Source organism: Oncorhynchus mykiss, chromosome 2 (assembly GCF_057628025.1).
Source record: "Oncorhynchus mykiss isolate SJ-2025 chromosome 2, ASM5762802v1, whole genome shotgun sequence".
NCBI lineage: Eukaryota > Metazoa > Chordata > Actinopteri > Salmoniformes > Salmonidae > Oncorhynchus > Oncorhynchus mykiss.
The window spans coordinates 84916141-84932440 of record NC_143023.1 but is presented as its reverse complement, the minus strand read 5'-3'; the positions used below and the strand labels follow the sequence as shown (position 1 = coordinate 84932440).

The 16300-nt window shown below is 41.7% G+C and overlaps 2 protein-coding genes across 5 annotated transcripts in view; one reads left to right on the top strand and one right to left on the bottom strand.

The window, feature by feature from the left end:
* Positions 1-16300, top strand: part of LOC110498022 (tetraspanin-9) — a 430712-nt gene that overhangs the window by 3037 nt on the left and 411375 nt on the right. The window lies entirely within an intron of this gene.
* The window catches only part of LOC110498034 (protein arginine N-methyltransferase 8-B), a 42253-nt gene that overhangs the window by 6885 nt on the left and 19068 nt on the right, over positions 1-16300 (bottom strand). For 2 of the 3 annotated variants that reach the window (XM_090210605.1, XM_090210603.1), the window contains 4 exons: positions 11769-11911; positions 11461-11548; positions 6748-6863; positions 4074-4224 (listed from right to left, as the gene is read on the bottom strand). In XM_090210605.1, coding sequence (XP_090066731.1) covers positions 4074-4224; positions 6748-6863; positions 11461-11548; positions 11769-11911 — 498 coding nt within the window. Of the gene's footprint in view, positions 1-4073; positions 4225-6747; positions 6893-11460; positions 11549-11764; positions 11912-16300 lie in introns of all 3 variants that reach the window. The other variant, XM_090210611.1, reaches the window with a different exon arrangement.

Sequence of the window (16300 nt, the reverse complement as noted above, 5' to 3'; positions counted from 1 at the left end):
ATTCCAACCTCATAGTGTGGAGATATACAGTATATAAAACAAAGGAAAATCATGTTTTTGACTGCACTGCCCCTTATACTCGTATTTTCACGTACATTATGCATAATTGTCAACTGAAGAGTTCATTTTAGAATTCGGCCCTTGGAGTGGACATGACCCCCAGACCATTTACCCTTAAAACCAAAACAATCATGAGCCAAAGTTTTGACCCCTATATGAACTGTAACTCAGTAAAATCCTTGGAATTGAAATTCATTATTTGTACATTTCCCAGTTAATAGAATGAATGCACTTAGTGTCAAAAATGGACTGCAGGATTTGTTTAAATGCATTTCAACTTGTATTGCTGAATTTCCAGGACAGCTAGGCTCTCTGAACAGGGACATGATACGTCTGAAAGCCTGAGGGAATTGAACCCTGATCACTAATCATCATGCGATTTAGTAACACCACAGATGTGTAATGCTAAAATGCTGGTTGAGGATATAAATATCATTGGTGTAATGAACAAATAAGAGGAACTGACTGGGCTGACCTCCCCACCGACATTCGTCTTTATCCATCTTTATCCTCCCATTACCTCGCCACTCATCATGCATTCCGCTACCTGAATTGTGTGTGTATATGTGTGTGGCAGCTTATCTCCAGCTGCACACTGATGATAGCCGACATCACCGCCCCAAACAAAAGTGTGCGCTCCCTTGTGAATGCGCTGTTAAACGATTGCTGGACCAAGCCAAAGGTCAATACACCTTTAATCAAATCTCAGCAGGCTGTCCCTGGGTATCTTTGCACCTTTAAAAATGTATGCCATTTGATGGCTCATGGAAAAAACAGAGTTTCTGATCAGCATGGTTGCTGCATAAACACACACACACACACACACAGAGTATGAAAGCTGTGTGGGAACAAACAGAATAGGTAAATCTATAGTTGTGAAGAGGTTATGACAACAGCTTTTCCTCCTCAGGAGACTCTTCCTCCCCAGATCCTCGAAAGGTCCCCAGATTCTAGTGCGTACGGCCCAGTACATCACTGGGGAAAAGCTTCCAGACATCCAGGACCTATACACTAGGCGGTGTCAGAGGAAGGCCCAAAAAATTGTCAAAGACTACAGCTACCCAAGTCATAGACTGTTCTCTCTGCTGCTGCATGGCAAGTGGTACCAGAGCACCAAGTCTAGAACCAAAAGGCTCCTTAACAGCTTCTACCCCCAAACCAAAAGACTGCTGAACAACTAATCAAATGGGCACCCAGACTATTTACTTTGACCCCCTCCACCCTTTGTTTTTACACTGCTGCTACTCACTGTTTATCTATGCGTAGTCACTTTACAAATGACCTCGCCTAATCTGTACATTGCACATTGACTTGGTACCGGTACCCCCTGTATATAGCCTTGTTACTGTAATCTTAAATATCTTGTAACACATGCATACATATTTTTTTTAAACTTTAGTTTATTTAGTAAATATTTTCTTAACTCTATTTCTTGAACTGCATTGTTGGTTAAGGGCTTGTAAGTAAGCATTTAACGGTAAGGTTGTATTCGGCGCATGTGACATAACATTTGATTCGATTTGTTTTGCTAATTCAATGGGTGAGTTGTTATTGTCCAGCAGCAGGCAGTTAACCCACTGTTCCCAGGCCGTCATTGAAAATAAGAATTTGTTCTTAACTGACTTGCCTGGTTAAATAAAGGTAAAATAAAAATAAAAGTTAACTTCAACTTTTTCTACCTCAACTCAGCATGTCTGAGTGTCTCTGTGTGCTCTATACACTATATACCTGTCCTCCAGGAGAAGATAGGAAATCAATGGCATTAAAGGACTTAGGCCTCTGTGTGTGCATTTAGATGCGTATCAGGGGTGCAGCGAGGGTAGCAAGATTTAGCGTTGGCTAAGGTGATTTAGTCTGATGGAACTGGCTCAAATCAATACAAAGAGGTGGAAGAGCTGTATGATTGGAGGTCAAAATTAAGACATGGTCCACTTTGCAGAGTGACAACACATGGTCATCTTGCCACTGCCTCTGCAAAATGTACGCCACAGAAAGTCACAGTGCAAAGTCTCCTATGTGCGTCACAAATTCAAATGAAGGCAAACGAATGAAGATATTATGCGGTATCACATCACAAAATGTATAACATCACACCACCACTAGAGGTCGCTCACTGACTGATCCAAATGAACTCAGCTCATCGCTCTACGTTCTGTGGACATGCAAATCAACTGGGGCCTCAACCTGGGGCCTCTTCTAATTTTAGACTTGATACACTACATGACCCAAAGTATGTGGACACCTGCTAGTCAAACATCTCATTCCAAAATCACGGGCATTAATATGGAGTTGGTCCCGCCTTTACTGCTATAACAGCCTCCACTCTTCTGGGAAGGCTTTCCACTAGATGTTGGAACATTGTGATTTCATTCAGCCACAAGTGCATTAGTGAGGTCGGGCACTGATGTTGGGCGATTAGGCTTGGCTCGCAGTCGGCATTCCAATTCATCCCAAAGGTGTTCGATGGGGTTGAGGTCAGGGTTCTGTGCAGGCCAGTCAAGTTCTTCCACATCGATCTCGACAAACTATTTCTGTATGGACCTCGCTTTGTGCACGGGGCATTGTCATGCTGGAACAGGAAAGGGCCTTCCCCAAACTGTTGCCAAAAAGTTGGAAGCTCAGAATCATCTAGAATGTCATTGTATGCTGTAGCATTAAGATTCCCCTTCACTGGAACTAAGGGGCCTAGTCCGAACCACCATAAAGGTCTAGATAGAGAGTTACAACACATTTTTACACTTGAAGGGTTGTAAAACTCCCTGCGCTGGCTGGCTATACAAGAGTAATACAAACAAACACACGCAAGCACTCTTTTACACAGGCGATGCATCGATATTACCAGACCATTATTCCTCCTCTACCAAACTTTACAGTTGGCACTATGCATTGGGGCAGGTAGCGTTCTCCTGGCATCCGGCAAACCCAGATTAGTTCATCGGACTGCCAGATGGTGAAGCGTGACTCATCACTCCAGAGAACAAGTTTCCCCTGCTCCACAGTCAAATAGCGGGGAGCTTTACATCCCTCCAGCCGACGCTTGGCATTGCCCATGGTGATCTTAGGCTTGTGTGCGGCTGCTTGGCCATGGAAACCCATTTCATGAAGCTTCGAACAAACAGTGCTTGTGCTGACGTTGCTTCCAGTGCTGACGTTGCTTTGGAGCGCTGTGCACTTTAACACACTGTTCTGTGAGCTTGTGTGGCCACCACTTCGCAGCTAAGCCATTGTTGCTCCTAGATGCTTCCACTTCACAATAATTGACTATGGCAGCTTTAGCGGGGCCAAAATTTGATGAACCAACTTGTTGGAAAGGTGGCAGCCAATGACGGTGCCACATTGAAAAAGACAGATCTTCAGTAAGGCCATTCTACTGCCAATGTTTGTTTATGGAGATTGCATCGCTGTGTGCTCAATTGTATACCTCTGTCAGCAACAGGTGTGGCTGAAATAGCCAAATCCACTAATTTTAAGGGGTGTCCACTTACTTTTATATAAATATATATAGTGTATCAGCGTTTGCTGTTGTAGTCTAGGCCTTTCTGGCTTACCAAAGAGCTCATTAGAGGGGGTTCTTTGTCTTGGGATGGAACCCATAGGGAGGATGGATGGTGGGCAGGGAGCAGGAACTCTAGCTAACCTATCAGGGAGCAGCAGGACTCTCCTAGCCTGTAATCTGCTGCTGCTGCCAATTAAAAGGATAAAATCCTAGGTCTGCAGAAGTTGTTCTGATAACGACACTGTGAACTGAAGAGCTGCTAGTACTACGGTACAAAGAGTGCTAATGAGCCTTCCACACCGAGCCTTCCTTTATTGCTCAAACTTTCTTATCATCCAGTTTATTGTCGTCGTCCCCCAACAATTGCCTGTTGCCAACCCCTGACCTACACATTCCTCTTATTAATCACATGTCAATCTTACATCTACAATTAGGCTACACCTGTGTAAGCCTGTGTGAATATCAATAACAGAGAAAGAGAGGCAGAGAACAGGAAGAGAGAGAGTTGAAAATGTACCGGTGGAGAAGCCAGTCTTCTTGTGACACTTGGTGAACTCGATGTTAAAGTAGGTGACAAGGGCGTGGATGTAGTCGTTCCTCTGGATCTGAAGGCAGAAGGCTGAGGTGAAGGACAAGTCCTCAGTCTTCACTGTATAGATGTCCACCTCCTGTTGAAGAGGGACAACAACCACACTTCCCTGTTACATCTACAGCTAGCAGTGTTAATGCTAATCACATACATACTCCATAGTGATTGGGGTTCTATTCACACCATTCACTGCCAGCACAGTAGTTTCTCCATTGTGTATGTGTACATGTAGGCCTAACTCTTCCTCTGTTGCCTTACAAGTCTTGTACGGAGCAGGTCCACGTGCATGTCTTATATGTGAGTCATATGATCTATGTGGCGGTGCCCCTGGGCATTGAGTCCTGTATTATCCCTGAGCCTCTTGTTCTGTCTGTCAAAGCTGAAGCCTCTGCTCTCTGCTACTCTGCTCCAACCTCTCCCTTTGGGTTCAAGGGCCACAGAGCTGAAACGAAACCCCACTAACCCCACCTCACCCCAGAGGGACCAGCCCAGAAACCCCCACTAAAGGTGGATAAATGAGGAGAAGATGGGGTCATGTGGCTGGAGAACCAAGGCAATAACTATTGTTAGGCTTCTATTGTGCTCACATGCTGCTCCTTTATAGACCTCCTACAGTATGATTCATATCCCATATTTTAAAAGGGTATCTACTGCCTCGTGATTCTGCAGTGGGAGAGGAGAGCATATGGTTGTGAAACACAGCTTTCTGCTCCGGTGAGGCCCACATTTCATCTTTCACTCAAATGTCAGCACACCAGCAGTTCCCAAATCACGTTAGCGTTTGATTACAGAGAAATCAGGAGCGTCCTCCCATCTGAATCTGTTGCTGCTAGGTAAGCAGACAGATGGTTCAGATAATGTGTTGTTATGCAGTCCCCTATAATGTATTCACCGCGGGGGGCAACTGGCTCTGTTTCCAAAGTGACACATTTGCAGTGGAAAAATACCATTTTTATGTATCGGGCGATCAGCAGTTAAAACAGCATAATTCAAGTCAACGTCCCCAGCTATCTTTCTCAAACAACTCCCAGCTTTCGTAAGAGTAGCAACTGTTTACTTTGGTTATGCGCCACAAACTCCTTAAAGCCATATTTCATAGTGCAGGACGACAATTCCTCTTCGGTGCCCTCTCACTCACAGTAAAGGAAACATTTTGAACACAAGGAACTTGTTTGATCCCTTTAACATCCTAAGCTCCTTTGCGCACTGTCTGTGTACAATATTAATTACAGGACTCATTCTATAATCCATTCAGAGACATGCAACACCTTGTCAGTGGCTTGTCATTTTCTGGGTTGTCAGGTTTAATCTTGCCAGGCGTGAGTGCAAAGAAGGTGCCAGTATAAAAATCTGGAAGATAAAACACTGACTTTTCAAAAGATTATTTCCCTGCGTGTTATTTTTACAGACAAAAGGCTTTAGAAAGAAACAACATAAACACATGCACTTAGAAATGGCAATCCAATCAATAATCTAGGTGAACAATCCAATCAATAATCTAGGTGAACAATCCAATCAATAATCTAGGTGAACAATCCAATCAATAATCTAGGTGAACAATCCAATCAATAATCTAGGTGAACAATCCAATCAATAATCTAGGTGAACAATCCAATCAATAATCTAGGTGAACAATCCAATCAATAATCTATGTGAACAAGAATCAATAATCTAGGTAAACAAGACAATCAATAATCTAGGTAAACAAGACAATCAGACAATCAGCAGTCTAGACATGGGAATTAACATGGCACAATCTGTAGCTAGTAGTGAAGGCCACAGAAAGCATGGCCAGAAGGCTGGAATTGGAGGATCACATTAGGGTGAAATATTGTCAATTTACAGCTGAAGACATACGCCACTAGATTGTGATATGTATGTGGATGATTTACAGTCTCTTTACTGTAACGTATGGTCTCTTTCCAGATTCTGAATTAGGTTAAACAGTTTAAAAAGTATTGATTCCTACAGTGTGTTTTCAACAATGCTACAATGTTACGTTGAGGCACGTGGATGAGAAGTACACACCTCAGCAGTCCAAAACCTGAAGCTTGGCAGCTATGTTCACCATTCGAATGAACAGATCAAGAAATCGTCTGGTGGCCTGTTATACTAATAACAGTAACACCGGGTTATGTAAATCCTACACTGCATTAGCCTAGAGTTTTTTGTTTACTTTATTATTTCAACTATTTAAAAAAACAAGCACACAACATTTGAAAAAGCCATAGGTGCACTTGAGTAAAATCATGGAGGATAACACAATAAAGGGATTGTGGTCCTCTTGAGACACGGATGAACACAGTATGGCAGCGAGATAATAAAACAGAAAAACAAAGAAGAACATCTATCTCATCATTGCAGTTACATCGTAGGGTACAATGAAACGGGCACAGAAGACAAACAGTTTAAAAGGGTGTCGTTTTTATGGGCAGAGACAACGCTGACGCAATGCTTTGTGATTCAACAGTGGGCTTTCGAACTGCTGGTTTTCCACAAATACAAAACAAATTAACTACACACACATACAGTCACACACAGAGACATGCAATAGTTCTACACACATCCACACACACACACGTGAAATGAAGACAAAGCGGACCTTGATCAGGAAGGAGTTGGTGACCATCTGTTTGGGGTCAACTATGTCCACCAGGGGCTCCTTCATGGCCACGTTACGGATGCAGGTCATGTCAAAGCCATACACGTTCTCCCACCCTGTGGATGCACAGCGCATTATGGAACACCTTTGTGGAAGGGCAATTAAATAAATCAGTCTTAGAGAGGGAGGAATACATAGTGTGTGTCCAAAATGGCACCATACTCCCTATGTAGATGACCAAGGCACAAGATACATGGTTAAAAGTAGTGGAGTAAATAGGGAATTGGGGGCCACTTCAGACGCAGTGTCGGCTAACCATCACTGTAGTGCAGTGCACCGCAGTAAACAGAGAGATTGCCTAATCTCTCCTCAGGCTAACTCATCATGTATTAAGCATGGCTACAGTACTTAAGATAGTGTTTAAGATGAAAAAATAAATTTTAAAAAATGGAGCCCTCTTACACTGTTGTGATGCGAAAATCCTGGCGAAATGCATAGCACATAGAATAAAAAAGGTTTTACCAGATATTGTTCATCCTGATCAGACTGGTTTTTCACAAGGACGATATATTGGAGATAATATACGACAATTACTTGAAACAATTGAACACTATGAAACGTCAAAAATACCAGGCCTGGTCTTCAGAGCAGATTTTGAAAAGGTGTTTGATAAAGTACAACTAGAATTTATATATAAATGCCTGGACTACTTTAATTTCAGTGAATATCTTATACAATAAGTAAATGATATGTACAGCAATGCCAGGTGTAAAATAGTAAATAATGGTTACTTCTCAGAAAGTATTGAGCTGTTAAGAGGAGCAAAACAAGGCTGTCTGTTGTCTCCATATCTATTTATGGGCATTGAAATGTTAGCTATTAAAATTAGATCCAACAAGAACATCAAGGGGTTAGAAATCCAGGGGATAAAAACAAAAATGTTAATGTATTGCAATGAATAAAGTATTTTATTGAGTCCGCAATCTGGATCCCTACACAGTCTCAATGAAGATCTTGATCACTTTTCTAGCCTCTCTCGATTAAAACCGAATTATGAAAAGTGTACCATATTACGTATTGTAGTTTACCAATAAAATTGGTGGATGGTAAAGTAGACATACTTGGTATTCATATCTCAGATAAGATGCTGCAACCATGGAGAGGTATGTACAGTGCATTCGGAAAGTATTCAGACCCCTTTTTGGACTTCTAAAATTGATTAAATACAGTTTTCCCCTCAATCTACACACAATACCCCATAATGACAAAGCACAGTTTTTTTGCTAATGTATTAAATTTAAAAAACTGAAATATCACATTTCCGTAAGTATTCAGACCCTTTACTCAGTGCATAGTCAAAGTACCTTTGGCAGTGATGACAGCCCCGAGTGTTCTTGGGTATGACGCTACAAGCTTGGCACACCTGTATTTGGGGAGTTTCTCCCATTATTCTCTGCAGGTCCTCTCGAGCTCTGTCAGGTTGGATGGGGAGCGTCGCTGCACAGCTATTTTCAGGTCTCTCAAGGGGTGTTCAATCGGGTTCAAGTCCGGGCTCTGGCTGGGCCACTCAAGAACATTCAGAGACTTGTCCCGAAGCCACACCAGCCGTGTCTTAGCTGTGTGCTTAGGGGCTTTGTCCTGTTGGAAGGTGAACCTTTAACCCAGTCAGGTCCTGAGCGCTCTGGAGCAGGTCTTCATCGAGGATCTCTCTGTACTTTGCTCCTTTCATCTTTCCCTCGATCCCGACTAGTCTTTGCCACTTAAAAACATTCCCACAGTGTGATGCTGCCACCACCATACTTCACCGTAGGGATGGCGGCAGGTTTCCTCCAGATGTGACGCTTGGCATTCAGGCCAAAGAGTTCAATCTTGGTTTCATCAGACCAGAGAATCTTGTTCCTCATGGTCCTTATGTGCCTTTTGGCAAATTCTAAGCAGGCAGTCAGCCTTTTACTGAGGAGTGGCTTCCGTCTGGCCACTCTACCATAAAGGCCTGATTGGTGGAATGCTGCAGAGATGGGAGAACCTTCCAGAAGGACAACCATCTCCACAGAGGAACTCTAGAGCTCTGTCAGAGTGACCATCGGGTTCTTGGTCACCTTCCTGGCCAAATCCCTTCTCCCCCCGTTTGCTCAGTTTGGCTGGGCAGCCAGCCCTAGCAAGAGTCTTGGCGGTTCCAAACTTCTTCCATTTAAGAATGATGGAGGCCACTATGTTCTTGGGGACCTTCAATGCTGGAGAAATGTTTTGGTACCCTTCCCCAGATCGGTGCCTCGAGATAATCCTGTCTCAGTCTCATAGCAGAGGGTCTGAATACTTATGTAAATGTGAAATTTCAGTTTTTTATATTAAATACATAAACCTGTTTTGCTTTGTCATTATGGAGTATTGTGTGTAGATTGAGGGAAAATAACTATTTAATCCATTTTAGAATAAGGCTGTAATGTAACAAAACGTGGGAAAAGTCACCAGGTCAGAATACTTTCCAAATGCACTGTACATGTCTATTTATGGAAAAAAATCACATGGATTAACTCTTTGGTCCTATCACAGTTTACTTACTGATGGTGTTGCCTACTCCAGACGACTCGTTTTTAGCCAAAAGTATTTCACTTTATTTGGAATGCTAAGCCAGACAAAATTAAACGTGCCTATTTATATAATGAATATGAGTTTGGGAGGCTAAAATTGTTAAATATTAAAGCAATAAATCTATCACTAAAAGCTTCACTCATACATAAGTTATACTAAAACCTGAACTGGTTCTCCAGTAAATTATTAAGGCAAAAGTTGGAACAAAGAATGAGCTTTTATACGTATTACCACTTCTCATTTCTGAAAAATTGAAAATTAAACTTTGTTAAAAGTCACCCTTTCTTAAACAAGCCATACAAAGCTGGTTACAATTTCAATTTTATCCTCCAGAAAAGAAAGAACAAATATTACAACAATTATGGTTAAACTCAAATATAGTGATTGATAAAAAAAACTATGGGAAAAAAGTGTTTAAATTCTATTATATTTATTAATGATACTATGAATAGAAATGGTGCAGCTATCAAAAATAAATGGGAATGTCTGCTCAATCCAAATTTACAACCAACTGATTGCATCATTACCGCAAAAATGAGAACTTGTTTGTCTGCCATATATTAAAGATACGAATTGGCTGAAAAGGAGTGGCATGGACAAATATCCCAGTTTCATTTGAGGATTTTATTATTATTTATTTTTTTACAGGTTGCAAAATAAATGGGCAGAGATGTTCGATGTACCGATTCCATGGCATATGAACTGATACAAAAAAAAACAATTCTTGATTCAACACTTCACATTTTTCCATGTGGTTTATTATACCAACAGAATGCTATATATATGGGGCATACAACAACCTCAGCTCTGTATATTTTGAGGGTGGTTTAGGGTGATAGGTGGGATGGGCTAAGAGTTGCTGAGGGGTGAGATTAAGAGCTTATGTTTGGTCATGTGTTATTGTATGTGATTGCTGTATATAAAAGTACCATGTATGTCAAATGTGTAACTGTATATATAAAGTGTGATATGTAAAATGTATGTATATGTAGCATAACAGATGAAAAAACAAAATAAGATATTTGTGTAATCCGAAGAGGGGGCGTGGTGGATGGGTTAATAAAAAATAAATAATTATAATATATTTTTTCAAAGAGTGTGTAAACATCTTTATGTGTCCCTTTGAAGTGGAAACACTTAAGCGTGACAGGGGGAGGAGGGAATAATGAGCAGGTCGCACCTCAGCTGTGCATTATCAGGCCCTAAAACTGAAGTAATCCTGGGTATTATTCTAGAACATGCAAGAACACAGATTGAAACAGGGAGTGACTATCTGACTTTATCCAATAAGAAATGCTAATTTCGTTTTTCCGTTTCAAAATGCTTTGCTATGATATGCCATAATGAATACCACCCTGTTCTCATGATGGCAGAACATTATTTTAGCACACTAAGTGATCAGGTATGTCATTCTTTCCCAAAAGACATCTGTCTGTTGGAACCAGACTGGGCCAAATATGGACACTGTCCCCCACTCGTCCTCTACCTCCTATCTCTGCTTTCACTAAAACCTCTCACTGCACAAGGCTGAGAAAGCGGAACAGCACTGGCTGGACTTCTCCTCAGTGCTCGCTCAGTCATGTGGTCTGGGTTTCTGTAAGCCTAAGGAACTCGCTGTCTCAGAGTATTGTGTTGGTTTGGAATTCCCTATTGGTGGTGTACGTATGTGTGTGTAGGTATGTGGAATGGGTGTGTGTGGTGGTATGAGGCATTGTTCTGCTTCATGTCCTCTGTTTGACTGTCATGGCTCTGGTCTCTGTGCTGAGATGAACAATTCCACCAAATCCACCAGGAGAGCTTTGTGTGGGCTAGCACTGAGATGGAGAGGCTTGTTGACTTGAATATTGTATCGATCATCACTTATGCCTTTGAAAAGTTCAAATGTATGACCAACACTAATGTGTGTGCCTGCCGTGTGTGTGTGTGCCTGCCGTATGTGTGTGTGTGTGTCTGCGTACAGTATATTATGTATGTTTAAGTGTGTCTCTTTGGTGCGTGTGCTGCTGTGGTTGTTCTACATTCACGGTTGATTAGCAAAGCAGAAATATAAGCCAGGTAAGACCCACCACGGGAATAGAGAGCGAGTCAGGGGCACAGGGCCAAGTAAACATACACACTCACAGTGGATTTTGAAGTCCTTGTACTGCCTGTCCTCGATGGCCACCACATACAATGCAGCACGGTCTGGAAACATCAGACCGCCGGGTTTCTGTTTAAAATTTGGGGAGAAAAAAAGTACCTGCAATCAATCCTGCATAGAAGGACATCTCATTTCTCAGCTGTGCTGCATGTGAGAAGAAGCAAACACCAGGCCAGGTTATGTTTTTTATCCCTGGGTAAGTCAGTGAGGCTAGAGCACTCGTCATGCTGCTAGCATGTCTGGTCAGTGCATGTGCACACACACACACACACCTCAAACACACACCTACCAGCCACTTGTCCCTTGCAAAGATTACGGTATTGAGCATAGACTCGTAGAAGAGACAGTAGCCCATCCACTCTGAGATGATGATGTCAACCTTCTCTACTGGCAGCTCCACTTCCTCCACCTTGCCCCTGAAGATGGTGATAACTGCAAAACATATCATTACACACCATTAACATGGAGCAAATCACATTAGGTACAGTGGGGCAAAAAAGTATTTAGTCAGCCACCAATTGTGAAAATACTTATTTTCAACCAGAATTTGCAAATAAATTCATAAAAAATCCTACAATGTGATTTTCTGGATTTTTTTCCCTCATTTTGTCTGTCATAGTTGAAGTGTACCTATGATGAAAATTACAGGCCTCTCATCTTTTTAAGTGGGAGAACTTGCACAATTGGTGACTGACTAAATACTTTTTTGCCCCACTGTATCTGTGAAGATAACATGGGAGCATTGGAGTAAAGAACTTAAGAAAAAATACTTTAAAGTACTACTACTTAAGTAGACTTTACTTTTACTTCACTACATTCCTAATAAAAATAATGTACTTTTTACTCCATACATTTTCCCTGACACCCAAAAGTACTCGTTACATTTTGAATGCTTAGCAGGACAGGAAAATGGTCCATTCATGCACTTATCAAGAGAACATCCCTGGTCATCTCTAGCGCCTCTGATCTGATGGACTCACTAAACAGAGAAAATCCCTGGTCATCTCTACTGCCTCTGATCTGACGGACTCACTAAACAGAGAAAATCCCTGGTCATCTCTACTGCCTCTGATCTGACGGACTCACTAAACAGAGAAAATCCCTGGTCATCTCTACTGCCTCTGATCTGGCAGACTCACTAAACAGAGAAAATCCCTGGTCATCTCTACTGCCTCTGATCTGGCAGACTCACTAAACAGAGAAAATCCCTGGTCATCTCTACTGCCTCTGATCTGGCAGACTCACTAAATGCAAATGCTTAATTTGTAAATGATGTCTGAGTGTTTGACTGTGCCCCTGGCTATCCATAAACAAGAAAATGTCTGGTTTGCTTAATATAAGGAAATTGAAATAAGTATATTTAACAATTACATTTACTTTTGATACTTTTAGACTTTTACTCAAGTAGTATTTTACTGGGTGACTTTCATTTTCTATTAAGGTATATTTTCTTTTACTCAACTATGACATTTGCTTACCACTTAATATTATCACTTAAGCTCTGCTTCTAATAACACAATCTGCAAATGATGCTAGCCTTGAACCATGACAAGAATTCAATTAGCTGAAGTGTTTTTCTGTAATAGTGTAATTCTGTCGTACATAAAGTGCATTCAGAAAGTATTGAGAACACTTCACTTTTTCAGTTACAGCCTAATTCTAAAATGGCTTCAATAAAAAAATAAAAACTCAGCAATCTACACACAATACCCCATTATGACAAAGCAAAAACTGTTTTTTAGACATTTTTGCAAATTTATTAAAACAATAAATGTAAAAAAAATGTTTTTTAAAAGTATTTACATAAGTATTCAGACCCTTTGCTATGAGACTCGAAATTGAGCTCAGGTGCATCCTATTTCCATTGATCATCCTTGAGATGTTTCAACAACTTGGAGTCCATCTGTGGAAAATTCAATTGATTCGACATGATTTGGATTCAATTGATTGGACATGATGAGGCACACCTCTATCTATATAAGGTCCCACAGTTGACAGTGCAAATCAGAGCAAAAACCAAGCCATGGGGTTAAAGGAATTGTCTGTAGAGTTCCGACAAAGAATTGTGTCGAGGCACAGATCTAGGGAAGGGTAGCAAAAAATGGCTGCAGCATTGAAGGTCCCCAAGAACACAGTAGCATTAATGACAGCTTTGCACACTCTTGGCATTCTCTCAACCAGCTTCACGAGGTAGTCACCTGGAATGCATTTCAATTAACAGGTGTGCCTTGTTAAAAGTACATTTGTGTAATTTCTTTCCTTCTTAATGCGTTTGAGCCAATCAGTTGAGTTGTGACAAGGTAGGGGGGTATACAGAAGATAACCCTATTTGGTAAATACCAAGTCCATATTAATGGCAAGAACAGCACAAATAAGCAAAGAGAAACGACAGTCCATCATTACTTTAAGACATGAAGGTCAGTCAATACGGAACATTTCAAGAACTTTGAAAGTTTCTTCAAGTGCAGTCGCAAAAACCATCAAGCACTATGATGAAACTGGCTCTCATGAGGACCACAACAGGAATGGAAGACCCAGAGTTACCTCTGCTGGAGAGGACAAGTTCATTAGAGTTACCAGCCTCAGAAATTGCATCCCAAATAAATGCTTCACAGAGTTGAAGTAACAGGCACATCAACATCAACTGCTCAGAGGAGACTGTGTGAATCAGGCCTTCATGGTTAAATTGCTGCAAAGAAACCACTACTAAAGGACACCAATCATAATAAGAGACTTGCTTGGGCCAAGAAACATGAGCAATGGACATTAGACCAGTGGAAATTTGTCCTTTGGTCTGATGAGTCCAAATGTAGATTTTTGGTTCCAACCGCCGTCTTTGTGAGATGCTGTGTGGGTGAACGGATGATCTCTGCATGTGTATTTCCCACCGTAAAGCATGAAGTAGGAAGTTATGGTGTGGGGATGCTTTGCTGGTGACACTGTCTGTGATTTATTTAGAATTCAAGGCACACTTAACCAGCATGGCTACCACAGCATTTTGCAGTGATACGCCATCCCATCTGGTTTGGGCTTAATGAAACTATCATTTGTTTTTCAACAGGACAATGACCCAACACACCTCCAGGACGTGTAAGGGCTATTTTACCAAGGTGAGTGATGGAGTGTTGCATCAGATGACCTGGCCTCCACAATCATCTGACCTCACCAAATTGAGATGGTTTGGGATGAGTCGGACCGCAGAATGAAGGAAAAGCAGCCAACATGTGCTCAGCATATTTGGGAACTCCATCAAGACTGTTGGAAAAGCATTCCAGGTGAAGCTGGTTGAGAGAATGCCAAGAGTGTGCAAATATGTTCATTGACAGGACAGGGTAGCTATGTTTGGTAAGATGAGGGACAGGGTAGCTACATCTGGTAAGATGAGGGACAGGGTGTGTGTCTATTTGTCAATAACTGCTGGTGCGCGATGTCTAATATTAAAGAAGTCTCGAGGTATTGCTCGCCTGAGATAGTGTGATCTACAGCGTATCATGAGGGATTCTATCTACCAAGAGAGTTCTCATCTATATTATTCATAGCCGTCTATTTACCACAAAAAAACGATTCTGGCACTAAAACCGCACTCAACGAGCTAGATAAGGCCATAAGCAAACAAGAAAATGTACATCTAGAAGCTGCGCTCCTAGTGGCCGGGGACTTTAATGCAGGCAAACCTAAATCCATTTTTACCTCATGTGCAACCAGAGGAAAAAAAAAACAAACTCTAGACCACCTTTACTCCACACACAGAGACAAAGCTCTCCCTCTCCCTCCATTTGGTATATCTGATCATAATTATATCCTCCTGATTCCTGCTTATAAACAAAAACTAAAGCAGGAAGTACCAGTGACTTGCTCAATGGTCCAATGAATCAAATGCTAAGCTACAGGACTGTTTTGCTAGCACAGACTGGAATGCGTTCTGGGATTCATCCAATGGCATTGAGGAGTACACCACCTCAGTCACCGGCTTCATCAATAAGTGCATCGACGACGTTGAAGCCATTGATTACGGGCAACATCCGCACCGAGCTAAAGGCTAGAGCTGCCGCTATCAAGGAGCGGGACACTAATCCGGACGCTTATAAGAAATCCTGCTATGCCCTCAGACGAACCATCAAACAGGCAAAGTGTCAATACAGGACTAGGATTGAATCCTACTACACCGGCTATTACGGACTACAAAGAGAGACCCAGCAGCGAGGTGCACAGTGACTCGAGCCTACACATTTCTTTAGTAAAATACTGCCATCGTCTTCGAGGCAGAGGACATGTTTGTGTAGCCCATGTATCTGATGCTGTCTGGACCAAAAGATGTCCTCCTACAATTTTTTTGGCCAGACAGCATCAGATACACAGGCTACATATAGTAAGACAGAGAGGGCCGATTCACTCGCTCGGATGCTTTCTCCAGTGAGATGTTTCAGCCACTTGTGAATTGAAGGAAAGTTGGAGGAGGTGCACAGTGCACTGTTATTTTGGATAAATGTTCAAAGGTAACCTACTTTTTGAACTGATTTGTTTGACAAATCACTAAATCCACCCCCTGCAAAAGGCCCTGTGCCTTGTGTGACTCCCCCTTACACAGCGACAAACCTGTGTTGCTCCGAATGTATCGCACCAGTTGACAAACAACAAAATCTCTATCTGGCTATCTTCACGTTTACCCTAGATCATCTGTAGAGTAAGTGCACTTACAAATGACACAAAGACAAATATGTTAGCTCTGATCAAACCAATGAGTTTCAGGCTCTGCTGAAGGCGTCTTATGCTGAAACGCAAGCCTGTCTGTTTGGTCCCATGAATAAAAACAAAGATCCT